Source organism: Rana temporaria, chromosome 2 (assembly GCF_905171775.1).
Source record: "Rana temporaria chromosome 2, aRanTem1.1, whole genome shotgun sequence".
Classification (NCBI taxonomy): Eukaryota; Metazoa; Chordata; class Amphibia; order Anura; family Ranidae; genus Rana; species Rana temporaria.
The window spans coordinates 502,507,186-502,524,723 of NC_053490.1; the positions used below are offsets into that span (position 1 = coordinate 502,507,186).

The 17,538-nt window shown below is 44.2% G+C and overlaps 1 protein-coding gene and 1 non-coding gene across 3 annotated transcripts in view; both read right to left on the minus strand.

Moving 5' to 3' along the window:
• The window catches only part of URB1 (URB1 ribosome biogenesis homolog), a 141,183-nt gene that overhangs the window by 35,861 nt on the left and 87,784 nt on the right, over positions 1 to 17,538 (minus strand). For both annotated transcript variants that reach the window (XM_040338871.1, XM_040338872.1), the window contains exons 24-29: positions 14,800 to 14,986; positions 12,529 to 12,587; positions 11,064 to 11,257; positions 10,635 to 10,745; positions 8,549 to 8,612; positions 6,938 to 7,106 (exon numbers count right to left, since the gene is read on the minus strand). In XM_040338871.1, the coding sequence (XP_040194805.1) occupies positions 6,938 to 7,106; positions 8,549 to 8,612; positions 10,635 to 10,745; positions 11,064 to 11,257; positions 12,529 to 12,587; positions 14,800 to 14,986 (784 nt within the window). The remainder of the gene's footprint in view (positions 1 to 6,937; positions 7,107 to 8,548; positions 8,613 to 10,634; positions 10,746 to 11,063; positions 11,258 to 12,528; positions 12,588 to 14,799; positions 14,987 to 17,538) is intronic.
• LOC120929810 lies at positions 8,727 to 8,861 on the minus strand. Its single transcript, XR_005747508.1, has one exon.

Genomic DNA, 17,538 nt, shown 5'->3' on the forward strand with positions numbered 1-17,538 from the left:
TTGCAGAGTTTCCCGATTCTTTCACGTAACAAGTGTAGAGACTTCTCCGCTCACTCTGGCAGTCTGTCAAGTTTTTAACAACATTGTCTGTGCTAGTAGATAACTAGAAACATTGTAACTCTTCCTTCTTAGAGCAAAGGGATAAAACGTCTGTGTGTAAATGCTGTAAGTTTAAAGCGGGAGTTCACCCATTTGTATTTTTTTTTCTCTTTTCCCCATAGCTGGATGCTCGTTTGGTCTAGGGGAATCGGCTATTTGTTTTAAAATATGAGCAGTACTTACCGTTTTCGAGATGCATCTTCTCTGTCGCTTCTGGGTATGGGTCTTCGGGAGCGGGCGTTCCTTCTTGATTGACAGGCTTCCGAGAGGCTTCCGACGGTCGCATCCATCGCGTCACTAGTAGCCGAAAGAAGCCGAACGTTGGTGCGGCTCTATACTGCGCCTGCGCACCGACGTTCGGCTTCTTTCGGAAAATCGTGACGCGATGGATGCGACCGTCGGAAGCCTCTCGGAAGACCGTCAATTAAGAAGGAACGCCCGCTCCCGCAGCCCATACCCGGAAGCGACGGAGAAGATGCATCTCGTAAACAGGTAAGTACGGATCATATTTTAACACAACTAGCCGATTCCCCTAGACACAACGAGCATTCATCTAAGGGGAAAATGTGTTCTCCATGGGTGAACCTCCGCTTTAACCACTTAAAGTGTAAGCCTTTCTCTGACACTTGCTTCTTACAAAGTAAAAAAAAAAAAATTTGCTAGAAAATTACTGGGAACCCCCAAACTTTATACAGTAAAACCTTGGTTTGAGAGTAACTTGGTTTGAGAGCGTTTTGCAAGAAAAGCAAAATGTTTTAATAAATCTTGCCTTGATATACAAGCGATGTCTTGATATAAGAGTAACGTCATGTCACAACTGAGTATAAAAGAAAAGAGAGGAGCCTCAAAGTGTAGCGATATGGTTACATTTAATGAAGGTACAACATTTAGCGACTTATAGCTACACTTAGAGGCGCCTCTCTTCTCTCTTATACCCTTTAAAAAAAATGCTTTGATATACAAGTGCTTTGGATTACAAGCATGTTTCTGGAATGAATTATGCTTCCAAACCAAGGTTTTACTGTATATATTTTTAGCAGAGACCCTAGGGAATAAAATGGCGTTTGTTGCAATATTTTACGTCACACTGTATTTGCGCAGCGGTCTTTCAAACACAATATTTTGGGGGAAAATACACTTCAATGAACAAAATAAAAAACAAACAGTAAAGTTAGCCCAATTTTTTCGTTTAATGTGAAAGATGATGTTACGCCGTGAGAATCGTGATCTATCTAAGGCTGCATTCACACCTTGGCGTACAAAATCGCGGCGATTTGTCCCGCGAGTTGCGGCGACAAATTGCGGCGTTTTGTACCACGATTTGCGGCGACAAAACGCCGCGATTGTGAATGCAGCTGTACCCCCTCTATGGAGATGGTTCACATCTCCTATGCCGAACGCCGAAAGCTGCCTGAAAAAAAGGTCCGGGACTTGTTTTCAGGCGGCAGGCGTTCGGCGTGGAGATGTGAACCATCGCCATAGAGGGCAATGTGAAATCATCCCTCCAGCGTCTCAGGGGCGGCTGCGGCGTCGCACTACAGGCGTATATACGCCTAGGTGTGAACAGAGCCTAAGCAAAAAAAAATTGCGATTTTCATTTTAGCCAGAATCGTGCAGCTCTAATATACATACACACACACACACTTGTGCTGAAACGTTTGCATACCCTTGGAAAAAATCGGTAACCATTGTACACCTAGTAAGTAAATGTAGGCAGTAATTTATTGGTGGTAGGTGGTAAGGTCTTCATCCTACTGTATGAGGAAGGGCATGTCGCACAGAGAGGTGGAAAGAGAGGGGGGTTGGGAATGATAGTCAGTTGTTTATGTATAGTTAGTCTGGTCCTTGTGACCTTTGAGCCTGGGTATGCCCATTAGGCTCTGGGTTGTATTACTTGTTTTGTTTTAATAAGAATAAATAGAATGTTAAAAAAAAAAGAAAGAAAAAGTTCATGTGTGTGTAAAGGCAGGCGTCACAATACTTTTGGTAATCTAGTGCAGTGGTCATCAACCCTGTCCTCAGGTCCCACTAACAGGCCAGGTATTATGTATTACCTTGGGGAGATGCAGACTAGAATACTGCACTTCACTGAGCAGCAAATTGTATCACCTGTGATGTATTTCAGTTACCGTATTTATCGGCGTATACCGCGCACTTTTTTCCCCTTAAAATCAGGGGGAAATCGTGGGTGCGCGATATACGCCGATACCACGCCGATCCCCGCTGTCTCCGACATCGTCCGAGGCTAGGCTCGGCCACGCTTGGCTCCGCCCGCAGCCACGCGAGAGGAGCCGAGAGAAGCAGAGTGCGCAGAAAATCCGGCTCTGCACAGCGTGCCAAATTCGAACACACGACGCTGCAACCCCTCGACGGACACCGCCACAGATGGACACCCACAAGGCTCGACGGACCCGGCCGCAGACGGACACCCACAAGGCTCGATGGACCCGGCCACAGATGGACACCCACAAGGCTCGACGGATCCCGCGCAGTGCCGCAGACGGACGCCGGACAAGGCCGCCGAGCAAGACAGCAGACGAACCCCGCGCAAGGCCTCAGGCGGACGCCGGGCAAGACATCCAAAATGTACGTTTTCCCTAAACTTCCCTCCTCAGCTTGGGGTGCGTGCTATATGCCGATAAATACGGTATCTTGCAAACCTGACCTGTTAGTGGGCCCCCGAGGACAATGTTGATGACCACCGATCTAGTGTACATACCACAAGGCAGCCATTTTTGCTCATTATAAATGTAGGCTCTACTACTACCAGCTGTCCAGTGGTACACAATGGTTGTGCTTTACTGTTCCTTCTCACAATACAAGTCTAGGAGTCAGCAGTCCCTGTGTAGCGCATATCTTATCTCTATAGTTATTATGCAGTTAGGCAGAGGAGGAGTAGTAGTAAATCATCTATCCAATGTCAGAATCTGGTAAAACCTGCCCTATGTTTTCATAATTATGCTATAGTGACTGCCCCTCTGCTTTTCCTAGGAGTCTGCATAGAGCTTACAGTCAGGTTACAAACATCCCCAGCAAAATGATCTTTGGTGGAATACTCTACATACAAAGTCATGCGGTCTCTGCAGAATTTATTAATATGGAACCAAGGCAGATCAGGAGATTAGGGAAAGGCTAAAGTTCAGTTAATATATAGCCGTCACCCAATGTGGAAAGTACAAAAATATAGAAAATTCTATTATATTAAAATGCCCTTATGACCGCTCAGTTCCAGCACAGAGATGGCTACAAAAAACTTTCACAAACAACTTTGTTTAAAAGAAACATAAGTCACATTCTGATGTGAACTGCTAACCTTTATAGGTGGACCAAAAGCTTCAGCACTTCGCTCCTCTGCTAAGTGGAACCTCTATGATGCCGTTCAGTCTCCTGTGCCCACGCAGCCCAATCTAAGGGCCAGGCTTTCATCCCTACACCTATATGCCAATTAACAAGCCCGTGTTTGCTGAATCACTCTATGACTCAGGGATTGCTCAGGCCACTGTGATGCCGACACCGAGAAGTGACGGGAATTTGCTAGCTGCACGTAATTGTTTGGGTACTTTTTTTTTTTTTTTTTACAGCTTTGAATCAAAGATCTCAAAAAAATAAAATGCTCATTTTATAGAGCTATACTGTTATGGCTGCAGCCTGTGTCATATAATGGCTGTTCTACCTAAAAAGTTTGTACATTCCATCTGATTATCTGATTTAGGCCAAAGCATTTAACCACTTAAGCCCCGGACCAATATGCTGCTAAATGCCCAAAGGCGTTTTTACAATTCAGCACTGCGTCGCTTTAACAGACAATTGTGCGGTCGTGCGACGTGGCTCCCTAACAAAATTGGCGTCCTTTTTTCCCCACAAATAGAGCTTTCTTTTGGTGGTATTTGATCACCTCTGCGGTTTTTATTTTTTGTGCTATAAACAAAAATAGAGCGACAATTTTGAAAAAAAATGCAATATTTTTTACTTTTTGCTGTAATAAATATCCCCCAAAAACATATATACATTTTTTTCCCTCAGTTTAGGCCGATACGTATTCTTCTACCTATTTTTGGTAAAAAAAAAAATCGCAATAAGCGTAGGGGATAGTTTTATTATTATTTTTTTTACTACTAATGGCGGCGATCAGCGATTTTTTTTCGTGACTGCGACATTATGGCGGACACTTCGGACAATTTTGACACATTTTTGGGACAATTGTCATTTTCACATCAAAAAATGCATTTAAATTGCATTGTTTATTGTGAAAATGACAGTTGCAGTTTGGGAGTTAACCACAGGGGGCGCTGTAGGAGTTAGGGTTCACCTAGTGTGTGTTTACAACTGTAGGGGGGTGTGGCTGTAGGTCTGACGTCATCGATCGAGTCTTCCTATATAAGGGATCACTCGATCGACACAGTGAAGCACGGGGAAGCCGTGTTTACATACGGCTCTCCCCGTTCTTCAGCTCCAGGGAGCGATCGCGACGGGGCGGCTATTAACGAATAGCCGCGCCGTCGTCCCGGATCACTCCCCGCGGGAATCCGACCGCCGCATGTAGCGGGGGGGGGGGGGGGTCCCGATCGGACCCCCGACCCGCGGAAAGGCGGGGACGTACCTGTACGTGCCATTTTGTGGACGTACATATACATGCGGTGGTCGGCAAGTGGTTAAAGCAGCCCAGACATTGTACCCCCAAGGCCACCTCAACAGCCAGAAACTCTAGACCGTCTCTGGTTCTCATACAATATGGCAGTCTTTTCTCAACTGTTTTAAAACAGAGGAACCCGTTAACCACTTGCTTACTGGGCACTTAAACCCCCCTCCTTCCCAGACCAATTTTCAACTTTCAGCGCTCTCACTCTTTGAAGACAATTGCGTGGTCATACAACACTGTACCCAAATAACATTTTTATCATTTTTTTCCCCACAAATAGAGCTTTTTTTGGTGGTATTTGATCACCTCTGCGGTTTTTATTTTTCGTTAAAAAAGGACAGAATTTAAAAAAAATAAAAAGTTTTATATTTTATTATAAAATTTTGCAAACAGGTATTTTTTCTCCTTCATTGATGTACGCTGATGAGGCTGCTCTAATGGGCACCAATGGGCTGCACTGAGGGGCACTGATAAGGCGGCACTGGTGGGCACTGAGAATTGCCACTAATAGGTGGCACCGATAGCTGGCAGTGATGGGTACTGATAGGTGGCAGTGATGGGCACAGTGACGGGCCCCTTAGGGCCCTTTCACACGAGGCGGATCAGTAATGATCCGCCTCCGTGTGTTCGTAAGCTCAGCGGGAATCGCTCCGTATATCCCCGCTGAGCCGGCAGCTGACAGGGCAGTCCCCGCACACTGTGCAGGGACCGCCCTGTCTTTTCTCCGCTCTCCCCTATGGGGGGATCGGATGAACATGGACCGTGTGTCCGTGTTCATCCGATCCAATCCGCAGATGGAAGAAAAAAATAGGACATTCTTCCATCTGCAAAATCGGATCTTTGCGGAGGCGGGTGATTACGGGTGTCAATGGATGTTAATCCGCTGACACCCGCAATCACATAGGGACCCATGTATGTCCCTTTTTCATCTGCAAACGGATGGATGAAAATGCAGACATACGGTCCGCACGTCTGAAAGGGGCCTTACTCCGATCTGTGTTCACCCAAGTCTCAGTGACTCTGTGATCACATCGCGCGCAAAGAGGAGGACTTCTATTTACGGCCCTCCGGCAATTGGGGTCTGCGCTGTGGCCGTCATTCGGCTATAGCGTAGACGCCTAATGGTTAAATAACTTTCTGGTCTCAGGTAACCTCTGCTAAAAATTACTATCTACAACTCATGATACATTAGTGTGATGGTCAGTAAGGAAGAATACTCCGTACAATTGTGGTAATTTGGAAGAATTACCCCCTTACAGATAGTTACAAACACAGTAAGAAGTCTTAGGCCCCGTACACACGGTCGGTTTGGTCCGATGAGAATGAACCGAAGTTCATTTTCATCGGACCAAACCGACCGTGTGTATAGGCTATCGGTCTGGTTTCCTTTTCTAAACATGCTTCAAAACCGAACCTATGGACCGCTGCCCGATCGGACCAAACCGATGTTAGTACAGAAAAGCATCGGTTCAAAACCCGCGCATGCTCAGAATCAAGTCGACGCATACTTGGAAGCATTGAACTTCGTTTTATTCAGCACGTCGTGTGTTTGACGTCACCGCGTTCTGACCCGATCGGATTTTGGACTGATGGTGTGTACACATATCAGGCCGTACGGCCACTTCAGCGGTGAACCGATGAAAACGGTTCGACTGGCCAGTCTCATCGGTTTGATCCGACCGTGTGTACGGGGCCTTAGAGCCCCAAAAATGAGAAAGTGGTGTCAGCAGAGGCACCCAAAAGTAAACGAGAAGCTGAGATGTGAATTTATCAAAAGTTCAACATTTATTGAACTTGCCCATCAGTGCTGCCTATTGGTGCCCATCAGTGCTGCATCATTTGTGCCCGTTGGTGCAGTGTCATCAGTGCCCGTCAGTGAAGGAGAAAATAATATTTTATAGCAGAATTTTTATTTTATTTTTAATTTTGATCTTTTTTTAATTTGTTTAGCAAAAAATAAAAAACCCAGAGGTGATCAAATACCACCAAAATAAAGCTCTATTTGTGGGAAGAAAATGATAAAAATGTTGTTTGGGTGTCGCATGACCGCGCAATTGTCATTCAAAGCATGACATGAAGTGCAGCCTGCTATTACATCACACGGATACAATCAGATATAGTATTACTGCTTTTACAGAACACGAGCATTCCCTCCCTTAGACGTGGGGAATAAAAATGGAACAAATTCTAATAAAATACCTCAGCAATCAGCTTGCGGTGCAGTGGGAAATTCAGGATGGTTTCCAGCATTTTCTCTCGGTCTAACAGGCCGAGAATCTCCTCCATGGTTGGCTGCTGCCACAGGGATTTCCCCAAACTTTTCCTGGTCTTGTGATGCTCCACCGCAGCTGGACCCCACAACAGCAATCTGCAGGAGGGAAGGAGGTTACCGTTGGTGCCAGTAATGTAAAACCAGACTCCGGCATCCATGTTTAATTACACTTATTATTTTGTAATACTTTATTTTCACAGTTTTTCTTATTGTAGAACAGTGTCACTCTGCAATGCACATGATATAAATCAAGCACAGATGTAAAGAGATTATTATTTTTTATGCACATACAGTAACACAATGTAATAAGCCAAGTCAGTATCTGTTTTCATGTGCAATGAGATAAAAAAAAAAAAAAAAAAAAGGAAAAAATGTTGCGGTAACAGCTTAAAGGGTCACTAAAGGAAAAACATTTTTTTAGCTGAAATGACTGTTTACAGGGTATAGAGACATAATAGTTAGTTAACTGATTTCCTTTAAAAATGATTAAAAATAAAAACCAATCATATAATGTGCCTGCAGTTTAGTTTAGTTTTTGCTGATGTTTCCTGGTTCTCTGATGTACAGAGACAAAGAGCCAATAGAGGGCAGTGATGCTTTGTAAAACGAAACTGGATTGGTGCTGACACACAGTAATAACACCTCCTTGATTAGTCACCACAGTGAGAAATCTCCCAGTACTGTGGTGATCAGGAAACAGACAACCAGGAAGTGTCCAGAACAGAGAGGATTTACAGCAACTTCAAAGCAAAAACGAACAATGAGGACATGAAACCAGGACTGCAGTAAGGTAAAGGAAGCTATTTAGCTAAAAAAAAAAATCCTTTAGTGACCCTTTAAAGTGGTTGTAAGGCTTTGATTTAAAAAATAAATAAAATAACAAACATGTCATACTTCCCTACACTGTGCAGTGCGTTTTGCACAGAGTGGCTCCAAACACTGACTTCTGGGGTTCCTCGGCGGCTCTTTTGGCTCCTCCCCACATCAGATAACCCCCCCTTTTAACCAAGAGAAGCGCTCTTCTGGGGGGGGGGGGGGTTACCTCACGGGTGCGCTCCCGGTTCATTAAGTTGGCGGCCGTAGCCGCCGAATGTATGACTCGGCCCCGCCCCCCTGCACCATTGGATTTGATTGACAGCAGTGAGAGCCAATGGCTGCGCTATCAATCTATCCAATCAAGAGCCGGGACACCGTGGAGAGAGGGACAGTGTGTCGCCGCCGAGGGAAATCTGGGGCTCAGGTAAGTAAACCAGTGACTGCCAGGTGTCTTTTCACCTTAATGCGTAGGATGCAGAAAGGTGAAAAAACAGGTTTTACAAACCCCTCAAAGCCACTTTAGTATATTCATGCCATCCCATCTGTTAAATTACTATACGTGTCCCAGTGTCTGTGCTATACAAAAAAAGAAGACGATTTCTACCCCAACCCCAAAGTTTGTTACTTTTAGCAATGTGAATGTTAACAGCTTCATTAAGACAATGCCCAGCTTACTTCTCACAGATCTGACTAGAATATTGTACCTGGATTGGCGACATTACCTGAAATCTCTGAGGCTCAGGTTATTTTGCTCATAGGTCTGAAGAAGGGAAAGGATTTTCTGGTCTAGAATGAAAGCAAATATAGGTAAAAATACTAGCACAGGGAAGAAAATCAGAAATCTCTGCAAACTTGCTTTTATCATTACAGTAGTCCATTCCGCCTATCAGATTTGTTGATGTTGTGTGGAGAGGAACGATCTGACCCGTGTGTACGCTGTGCAGGGCCAGACAGAGATCTCCAGTGTTAATATAGGAAGGCTGACACCACGGGCAGACACTTGATCTGCACGCATCCATTAGTTCAGCTTCCACATCAGGACAACATTTTTACTTTATAATATAGAGAATGCCAAAGGAGGAGTGGGAAATCTAGGGCGAGTGAGAACAATCAGTGCTCCAGAGTGGGCAAGAACACAGTAAGAGCTATGGCAGGAAGACCACCTCACCAGCATCGAGTGACAGAACAATCCAGGGGTTCATTCACTGTACGACGGTAGATACCGTAAGTGGTTAAAGGGCATGTGCACCCAAAAGTCATGTTTCAGTTCTAGGTAGTGGTCTTAGTGGTCTACACTACCTAGAACTGAAACATAACTTTTGGGTGGGCATGACCTTTAACCACTTATCTACCATGGTACGTTTTCTCCACGGTGGACTGGTATACCTTTATGAATGGCCCTGGATAAATAGTCGTACAGGGGCCAATCCATTCAGTGATCAGTGTGTTCACAGAGAACAGTAGAGACTCTGTACCCAGCTGATTCATTGGGCTAGACAATGTGATCCCAGTGATTGGTCATCAAAGCGAATACATGGTATTGTTTACAGTGCTGATCCTTCCTTTATAACTGGGGAAGGAGAGGCATTGAGCATTTTTGAATGGCCACAGAATGAATGGGATCCATTTATTCTGCTTCAGTGACACCAAAATCTTTATATTAACCCTTTAATGCACCCGTCCTCATCTACACATTCTAGCTCCATGTATCCTGTATATTAACCTTTTACCTCCCTTATTCCTGCCCATCTAAACATCAAACCCTTTATCTCCATCCTGCCAATGTATGTGCCAAGTACATTAGCCCCTTCACCTCCTCCTTCCTATGTACTTGACCTATACATTTAGGGCTAGATTCACGTAGAATGGCGTAACTTTGTGCGGGCGTAACGTATCCTATTTACGTTACGCCTCCGCAACTTTTACAGGCAAGTGCCGTATTCTTAAAAAAAAGTTGTGGCGTAGCGTAAATAGGCCGGCGTAAGCCCGCCTAATTCAAATTGTGAAGAGGTGGGCGCGTGTTATGTAAATCAGGCTTGACCCGACGTGATTGACGTTTTTCCCCGAACGGTGCATTCGCCGTCTGTGGAATTTCCCAGTGTTCATTGCTCCAAAGTACGCCGCAAGGACGTCATTGGTTTCGACGTGAACGTAAATGATGTTCAGCCCCAATTACGGACGACTTACGCAAACGACGTAACTTTTTCAAATTTCGATGCAGGAACGATGGCCATACTTAACATTGGTACGCCGCACTTACGCCACCATATAGCATGGGTAACCTTACGCCGGGAAAAGCCTAACGTAAACGGCGTAACTTTACTGCGTCGGCCGGGCGTACGTTCGGGAATTCGCGTATCTAGCTGATTTACATATTTTGACGCATAAATCAGCGTACACGCCCCTAGCGGCCAGCGTAAGTATGCAGTTACGATCCAACGGCGTAAGAGACTTACGCCTGTCGGATCTAATAGATATCTATGCGTAACTGATTCTAAGAATCAGGCGCATAGATACGACCGGCCGGACTCAGATATCTCCTCTGAGAATCTGGCCCTTAATGTATCTAGCGTACCATTCTCAGCCCCCTCAGTATTGGCAGGATTCTTTATTTCCAAAAACTTGTGCCAATTATATATATATATATATATATATATATATATATATATATATATATATATATATATATATATATATATATATATATATATATATATATATATATTATATAACCTTGGAGTGTGTACTTTCCAAAAAAGGGTAATTTCTTGGGATTCAGTACTATCCTTGAATTGCACTACCAATTACCCGTTATGCTGAGGGTTGCTCCATAGGCTCCAAGAAAAACAGCAAAATGATTCTTATCACAAACCGATGGACATTTTCTGGTTATAGTTCCCAGCAGATCCGCCAACTTTTCTGTAAAAAAAACAAAAGCCACATATAAGTGAGGAGTGCTCCTTACTGTTCCCAGAGTTTACGAAGACACAATATGCTTGGACAAACGTGACATCTACAGTATACAGGAAAGGAAAGTTGGTACCTTAACCCCTTAAAAACCGCCTCAGCAGGAATCAGCCAAAATTTTAGCTGTATATGGAAAGCTTTAGTACTTTCAGCCTATCACAGCAGTCAAATGAAGTCTGATTTGCTGGTATGAATTAAACTTTTTTTCACTGCTCCTTGCACTTGATTACTGAGCAAGCCCAATAGTGTGTCATTGTGACTCTTACTGACCTCGAAGGGTGCTGCTGCTGCTCTCCTCCTCTCTGGATCTCAGAAAGTTTGGCAGGAAGAGAGAATGCTGCATCACCATCATATGGATAACCGGTAACTGCACCAAACCCTGAGTACAGGGGCCACTCGGCTCGTACCACTCCTCAATTCCAGCACACAAAGCATCCAAAAATGGACAGTCTTTGTACCGATACCTGTCAAGAATTGAGGCATAAGAAATAAAAGAAAAATACATATTTCCTTGAAAGTTTATCTAAAACTCAAATACTAAACACAAAGCTATATAAACAGTCTGCTTCTATGGAAAACAGTCACAGAAAATTAAATTACAATTAAAGCAGAACTATAAGCAAACATTTTTTTTTTGGATAGAGCAAGGGAGGGTAAAAACTCGTCAGATTTTTTTTTTCCACCATCTGCCTTATTGCGGAGATTTTCCTTCACTTTCTGTCCCACAGCCAAACAGGAAGTGAGAGTAAATCCCTGCAAATTAAAGCAGAACTTCAGTAATTTTTTCATCTTTTAAATGTTCTGCCCTTGTTGCTTTTACTTTGGATAGTAATTTTTTTTTCTGCCAGTAAATACCTTATACAGCCCACTTCCTGTTTCTTGTTTGGTCATTAGCCTAGGCTTATAACATGCACAGCACTCTCAGAGTTTTCCAGGAAGGGAGGGGGGCGAGTTATAAGAGGGCCAATGAGAGCTGCAGAGCTGGAGGTGTGCCTGTGTGTCTGTGTAAATCCAGGAAGTGAACAGGCAGAAGCTTCAGCTGCCAACAGTTAAAATGGATGCAGCCAGACTCCGTGGAGGGAGATTTCTGCAGCATATTTGGCAAGTACAGAATCACAGTATACAGTATATAAAATATGCAAAGTGGTTGGAGGGAAGATACAGAATGGAAAAGGTAATTTTATTACAAATTATGTGAGCAGACTGCAGTTCCTCTTTAAGGGAATTCCTTGGGGGCCCCCCAGGGCACCAGAACTATTGTCCCCATTGGAAGATTTCCCCACCATTACTTTTCTAGGGGAACAACCCAAAATGTGGCGTTTTCTTTTACTTTCAAAACGACAAACAGAGGGGTAATCTCCTTAATAGAGGCACAGACAGCAATAAAAACTGACAGGGGGTTTAATCCATCTCAACACTAATCAAAACAAAAAAGAAAGAAAGAAAAGTTTTGCCTGTAGTTATATTTTGTCAGCCATAGATGGAGTACTTTGGTGGAGAAAAGCGAGGGATCAGCCCAGAGCTTGTGAATGGTCTCAAGTAGGGATGAGCTCCAGCGTGTTGGCATCGTACACGTGCAAATGCACCTATGATAACAATTATAGACCCGACATTCAAGTGGGCAAACGTACAAAATTTGCAGGGGATCAAATTCTTATTTTCCCCACTGTATACAATTGCGATAACACACATTGTAAAATGTTTAGACATTGAGAGCAAGGAGAATATAACTCACTTCAGTCCGGCTTTCACAAGGCTGTTCCATTCTGTAGGGACATCCTCCTTCACCAGGGGCTGCGGGTATAGACAAAAAGTTTACATATAAAAATAGAAATAGAAAAATGTGGATGACATTAGTAGCGGTCCTACACAAGCTAAACATTTATTTTATATTTAGGATGACCGATGCCGTAGTGATTAACCACTTGCCACCCGCCAATGACAAATTGACGCCGGCAAAGTGGTTGTAGAATCCTGAGTGGACGTCATATGACGTCCTCAGGATTTTGAGCCGTTGCGCGCCCCTGGGGGCACGCATCGCGGCGATCGTTGTTCTTTACCACGTGATCAGCCGTGTCCAATCACGGCTGATCACGATGTAAACAGGAAAAGCCGGTAATTGGCTTTTCCTCACTCAGGTCTGTCAGACGCGAGTAGAGGAGAGCCGATCGGCTGCTCCTGTGACAGGGGGGGTTTGTGCTGATCGATTATCAGCACAGCCCCCCCCGAGGATGCCCACTGGACCACCAGGGATGCAAAAAAAAAAAAAAAAAAAGGTATGCCACCCTAGACCACCAGGGATGACGACACAAAAAATGGATGCCAATCAGTGCCGCAATGGATGCCAATCAGTGCCCACAATGGGCATCACTTATTGGCAGGCATTGTTTGGCACTGATTGGCATCCATTAGTACAACGCATATGATAGTGCCCATCTATGCCCATCCGTGCCGCCCATCAGTGCCCATCCGTGCCGCCCATCAGTGCCCATCCGTGCCGCCCATCCGTGCCGCCTTATCAGTGCCCGTCAGTGCAGTACCATCAGTGCCCATCAGTGAAGGAGAAAACGTACTTATTTACAATGTTTTATAACAGAAACAATAAAAACTTGATTTTTTTCTAAACTTTCGGTAATTTTTTTATTTTTTTGCAGAAAATAAATATCCCAGAGGTGATCAAATACCACCAAAAGAAAGCTCTATTAGTGGGTACAAAATGATAAAAATTTAGTTTGGGTACAGTCTAGCATGACCGCGCAATTGTCATTCAAAGTACAACAGCGCTTAAAGCTAAAAATTGGTCTGGGTGGGAAGGTGTACAAGTGCCAGGTATGGAAGTGGTTAAACATCGCAAATTTCAAATTCTGTTAAAACCAAACACCAAAAAGGACCTCCCTGCAAGAAAAAGTAGTAATGTCATTGTGCCCTTCGGAAGATCTTTGCCCCTTTTTAGGAGTCAAGCTTGCTGAAAAAACCGTCTGTATCCAAAATCTCCAGGACTCTTGGAATACCCGGTCCCTCTTTGCAATTTGTGGTTCAACCTGCTGGCCCCTATGTTACTACAGGACACTGTTTTATTATAGGAGCCGGTGGTAGGAACCACAGAGCTCAATGGGGGACCAGGAATCTAAAACACTCCTGCTGGGAGCGTTGGCTGCTATAAAAATGTCCGCAAACTCATAGGTAGATTCACAAAGAGTTAGGCCGGCTTATCTACAGATAAGCCGACCAAACTCTGAATCTAAGCCGACCTATGTTTAAGTGTATTCTCTAACAGAGATACAATGTTTTGGCTGACCGCTAGGTGGCGCTTCCATTGCGGCCGGCCTAGATTATGTAAATGAGCTTGTATGCCGATTCCCGAACGAACGCGAGCCTGCCGCAGTCGATTAACGTCGTTTCCGTACGCGATAGGCCGCCTAAAGTTATTCCACCTATGAGGTGGAATAACAATGTTAAGTATGGCCGCCGTTCCCGCCGCGAGGTTCGAATTTTTTTACGTCGTTTGCGCGAGTCGTCCGCGAATCGGGATTTACGTCGTTTACGTACGCGTCAAAATCAATAGGCCCGTACGGCCTACTTAGCAGCAATGCGCACTGGGAAATGTAGTCGCCCGGCGCATGCGCAGTGTCAAAAAACGTGAGGTCAAGCCTCATTTCAATACAACACGCCCCCCCCTCCAAGTCATTTGAATTAGGCGCCCTTACGCCCGCTCGTTTTAGGCTACGCCGCCAAAAATTAGCAGGTAAGTGGTTTAAGAATCACTACTAGCCTAACTAATTTACGGCGGTGTAGCCTAAAAAGACTAGGCTAGGCCGCCCTAAAGTTAGGCGCCCCTACGTGAATCTACCTATTAGTTCTTTAGGAGAACAAAGATCAGCAGTGCAAGTATAACTGGACAGGTTTATTTATTTTCAAGCAGGGCCATTTTATTGTTTGAAAAAGAAAAAAATAGGGACAGAGTGACTTTAATCCATGTATGTTACATTTCTATTTCATACACTACCATGAGATTGTGGAGTCGTGAGAGCATTGCGGTCTCCGCTTCCTGTTCCACTTCCTCACGATCCTTGTTGGTGCCATATGTGTCAGTCAGACACTTCATACAAGCCGCCAGGAGAGCCCTCTGCCAAGAGCAGTCCATCGCCCCAGCACGGTCTGCAGCCTGTTGTACACAGTCAGCCAGCGCCCATCTGCAACACATTCATTGAGAGAATTAGAACAGCTTTTAACGCTAAGATTGGAGGGAAAAAAATCAGGTTAGTATATATAAACAGCAGGCTGTTTTTTTTATTATCATAGCAATAATCTTCATAGATAAATGTGTTTTATGAATCTACTATAATGCCGTTATTGCTTTTAAATGTGTGCACAGTAACCTATTGAAAAGGTCCAGGAATATAAAGCTAGAAAGTAGATATTCACCTCTTTTATCGTCCACTGAAAGCTGTCATCAAAGGATATAGTAGTCCAAATGCAGTTATCACAAAGAGAACCAGTCAACAATTTATTTTTCGAACTGATATTATATATGTTTATAAAAAACTGTTATAAGGTCAATCTTACCTGTTAGACATTGCATAAAAGAGAAGTGTGGGATTTCAAAGTAATAAAACATACATGCTCACCTAGCATTGATTCAATCGGTTGAGTCCTCAGCTGCCCCCAAGCCCAAGGATTGAGCGATCAAAAACAGTGATCGTTCAGTTCTTGGGTCTTCTCTAAACCAGAGAGCAGTGACCGACAGTCACCAGCTCTCTGCTCTGCCCCTCCAGCACTCACTGGAGTGACAGGCAGTGAAGGGGGTGGGAGAGGCTGGCACAGACTCAGGCATCTGGGTCAGGCATCTGGGTGGATCCTGACATTAAAGTCGGGACAGGCTGAGTGATGTCAGCAGAAAGCAGACTTTAGCCCGCTGTTGGCTGAATCTGGTGCACAGAACTCCTGCTTGAGATCACTGCTGATAACAGACACTCAAGAAAACTGTGATAAGAAAAGAGATACATCCAAGGGGAGCTGGAAATGCAATGCTCATTAATAGAGTAGTAAATGAAAAAATAAAATTAAAAAAAAGACGATCATTTGAAAAGCTCACTCACTCTGGTTACAAAAGCATACATGCAACCACAGCTATCTTCTAAAGGGGAGTCGGGAATGTCATTTAGAGCCCAAAACAAATTCATAAAATAAGTCCAAAACAGCTAGCTTTAAAGTGTTTGTAAAGGTTCAGTTTTTTTTTTTTTTTTAATAATAAACATGTCAAATTTGGGGGAAACAACTGTGCTAGCTAGCAAACAAAAAAGAAAACAATATAGCAGCCAGCACACAAACAGCAAATGGGGGACAGAAAGTGCAGCGCTAAACTCAATTGATCTGTGAAAATGCTGCCAAAATCACATGACATGCAAAAGTGAAATCCAAGGGGGATATACAGAGGAATGTGGGGTATTGTGAAAAGAAAAAAATCACACAGCATGGGAGCAGTACTGCATAGAGTCCACAAGTGTGTTTCCAAACAGGTGAGTGAAAACACTACACAGGTGCATTGAACAATGTGGATAGTTCATAGGTATGCTTCCCAATAAATGAATGAAACACTTCACAAATGATGTCAGTTCAGATGAATGAAGACAATGATCAATTCCCATAGACACTCCTAAACCTTTTGAACAGCCTTCCCAGAAGAGTTGAAGCCGTTATGCCTGCAAAGGGTGGGCCAACTCAATATTGAACCCTAGGGACCAAGACGCCATTAAAGTTCATGTGCGTTTAAAGGCAGATGTCCCAAAACTTTTGGTAATCTAGTGTATGTGAACATGTGACTCGCTTCCCTCTCACTAATGTGACATTGGAAGGTAATGTTTTTTGCAGCTTCATCCATGAAAAAAATATGCAAACTACATGCATTGCACTTTTTATATTGTTTTTACTATTTTTCAAGCTTGACCATTTTGCTCCCTCTTTGATATCTACTGAACACAGTGAGAATTTTATTTCCACGAACACACATGCACACAGGCTTCACAGTGCGTGGCCAACAATGTTCCTGGAAGTCTGGGAACAGACTGTGTCCACAGCTGCCTCTCCAGCACCGAGCTGACAATACATTGACTCATCCAAGGGAAGCAAGGACGATTACCGACTCGCTATCTGCGACTAGCCTGGAGAATAGAGACACTGAAAAAGATGGTAGAAACTGCACTCCAGTGTATAAAGGATCACTTATGCTTAGCAAGGATCAGCAAATGCTTAATGGTTCCCTGCAGCCAGACATGAACATTTTGATTAACTTAGAAACAGGTCAACCAGTAACTTGAAGCCTGGTTGACCTACCTGAGTATATGCTTAGGGGGTCCACAGCAGCGGGTGAGTGTGTGTGTATGTATGTGTATATATATAGAGCACTTTTCTTTGGACCCCTTTCACACTGGGGTGTTTTTCAGGCGCTTTATTACTAAAAATAGCGCCTGTAAAACACCTGAAAAATGCCTTCCCTGTAGCCCCAGTGTGAAAGCACTTGGTGCGCTTGAAAGACGGTAGAAAAAGTCCTGCAAGCAGCATCTCCCTGCCCCTGCCCCACCGCCCCTGCCATCGGAATGCATGGCCAGCACAGCTAAAGCGCTTCGGCGCTACACGGGCGGTTTTAACTCCTTCTAGGGGGGTTAAAAGAGCCCCGCGCCCCTCCAAACAGCGGCTCCAAAGCACCGCTATAACAGCGGTAAAGCGCCACTAAAACTAGCAGCGC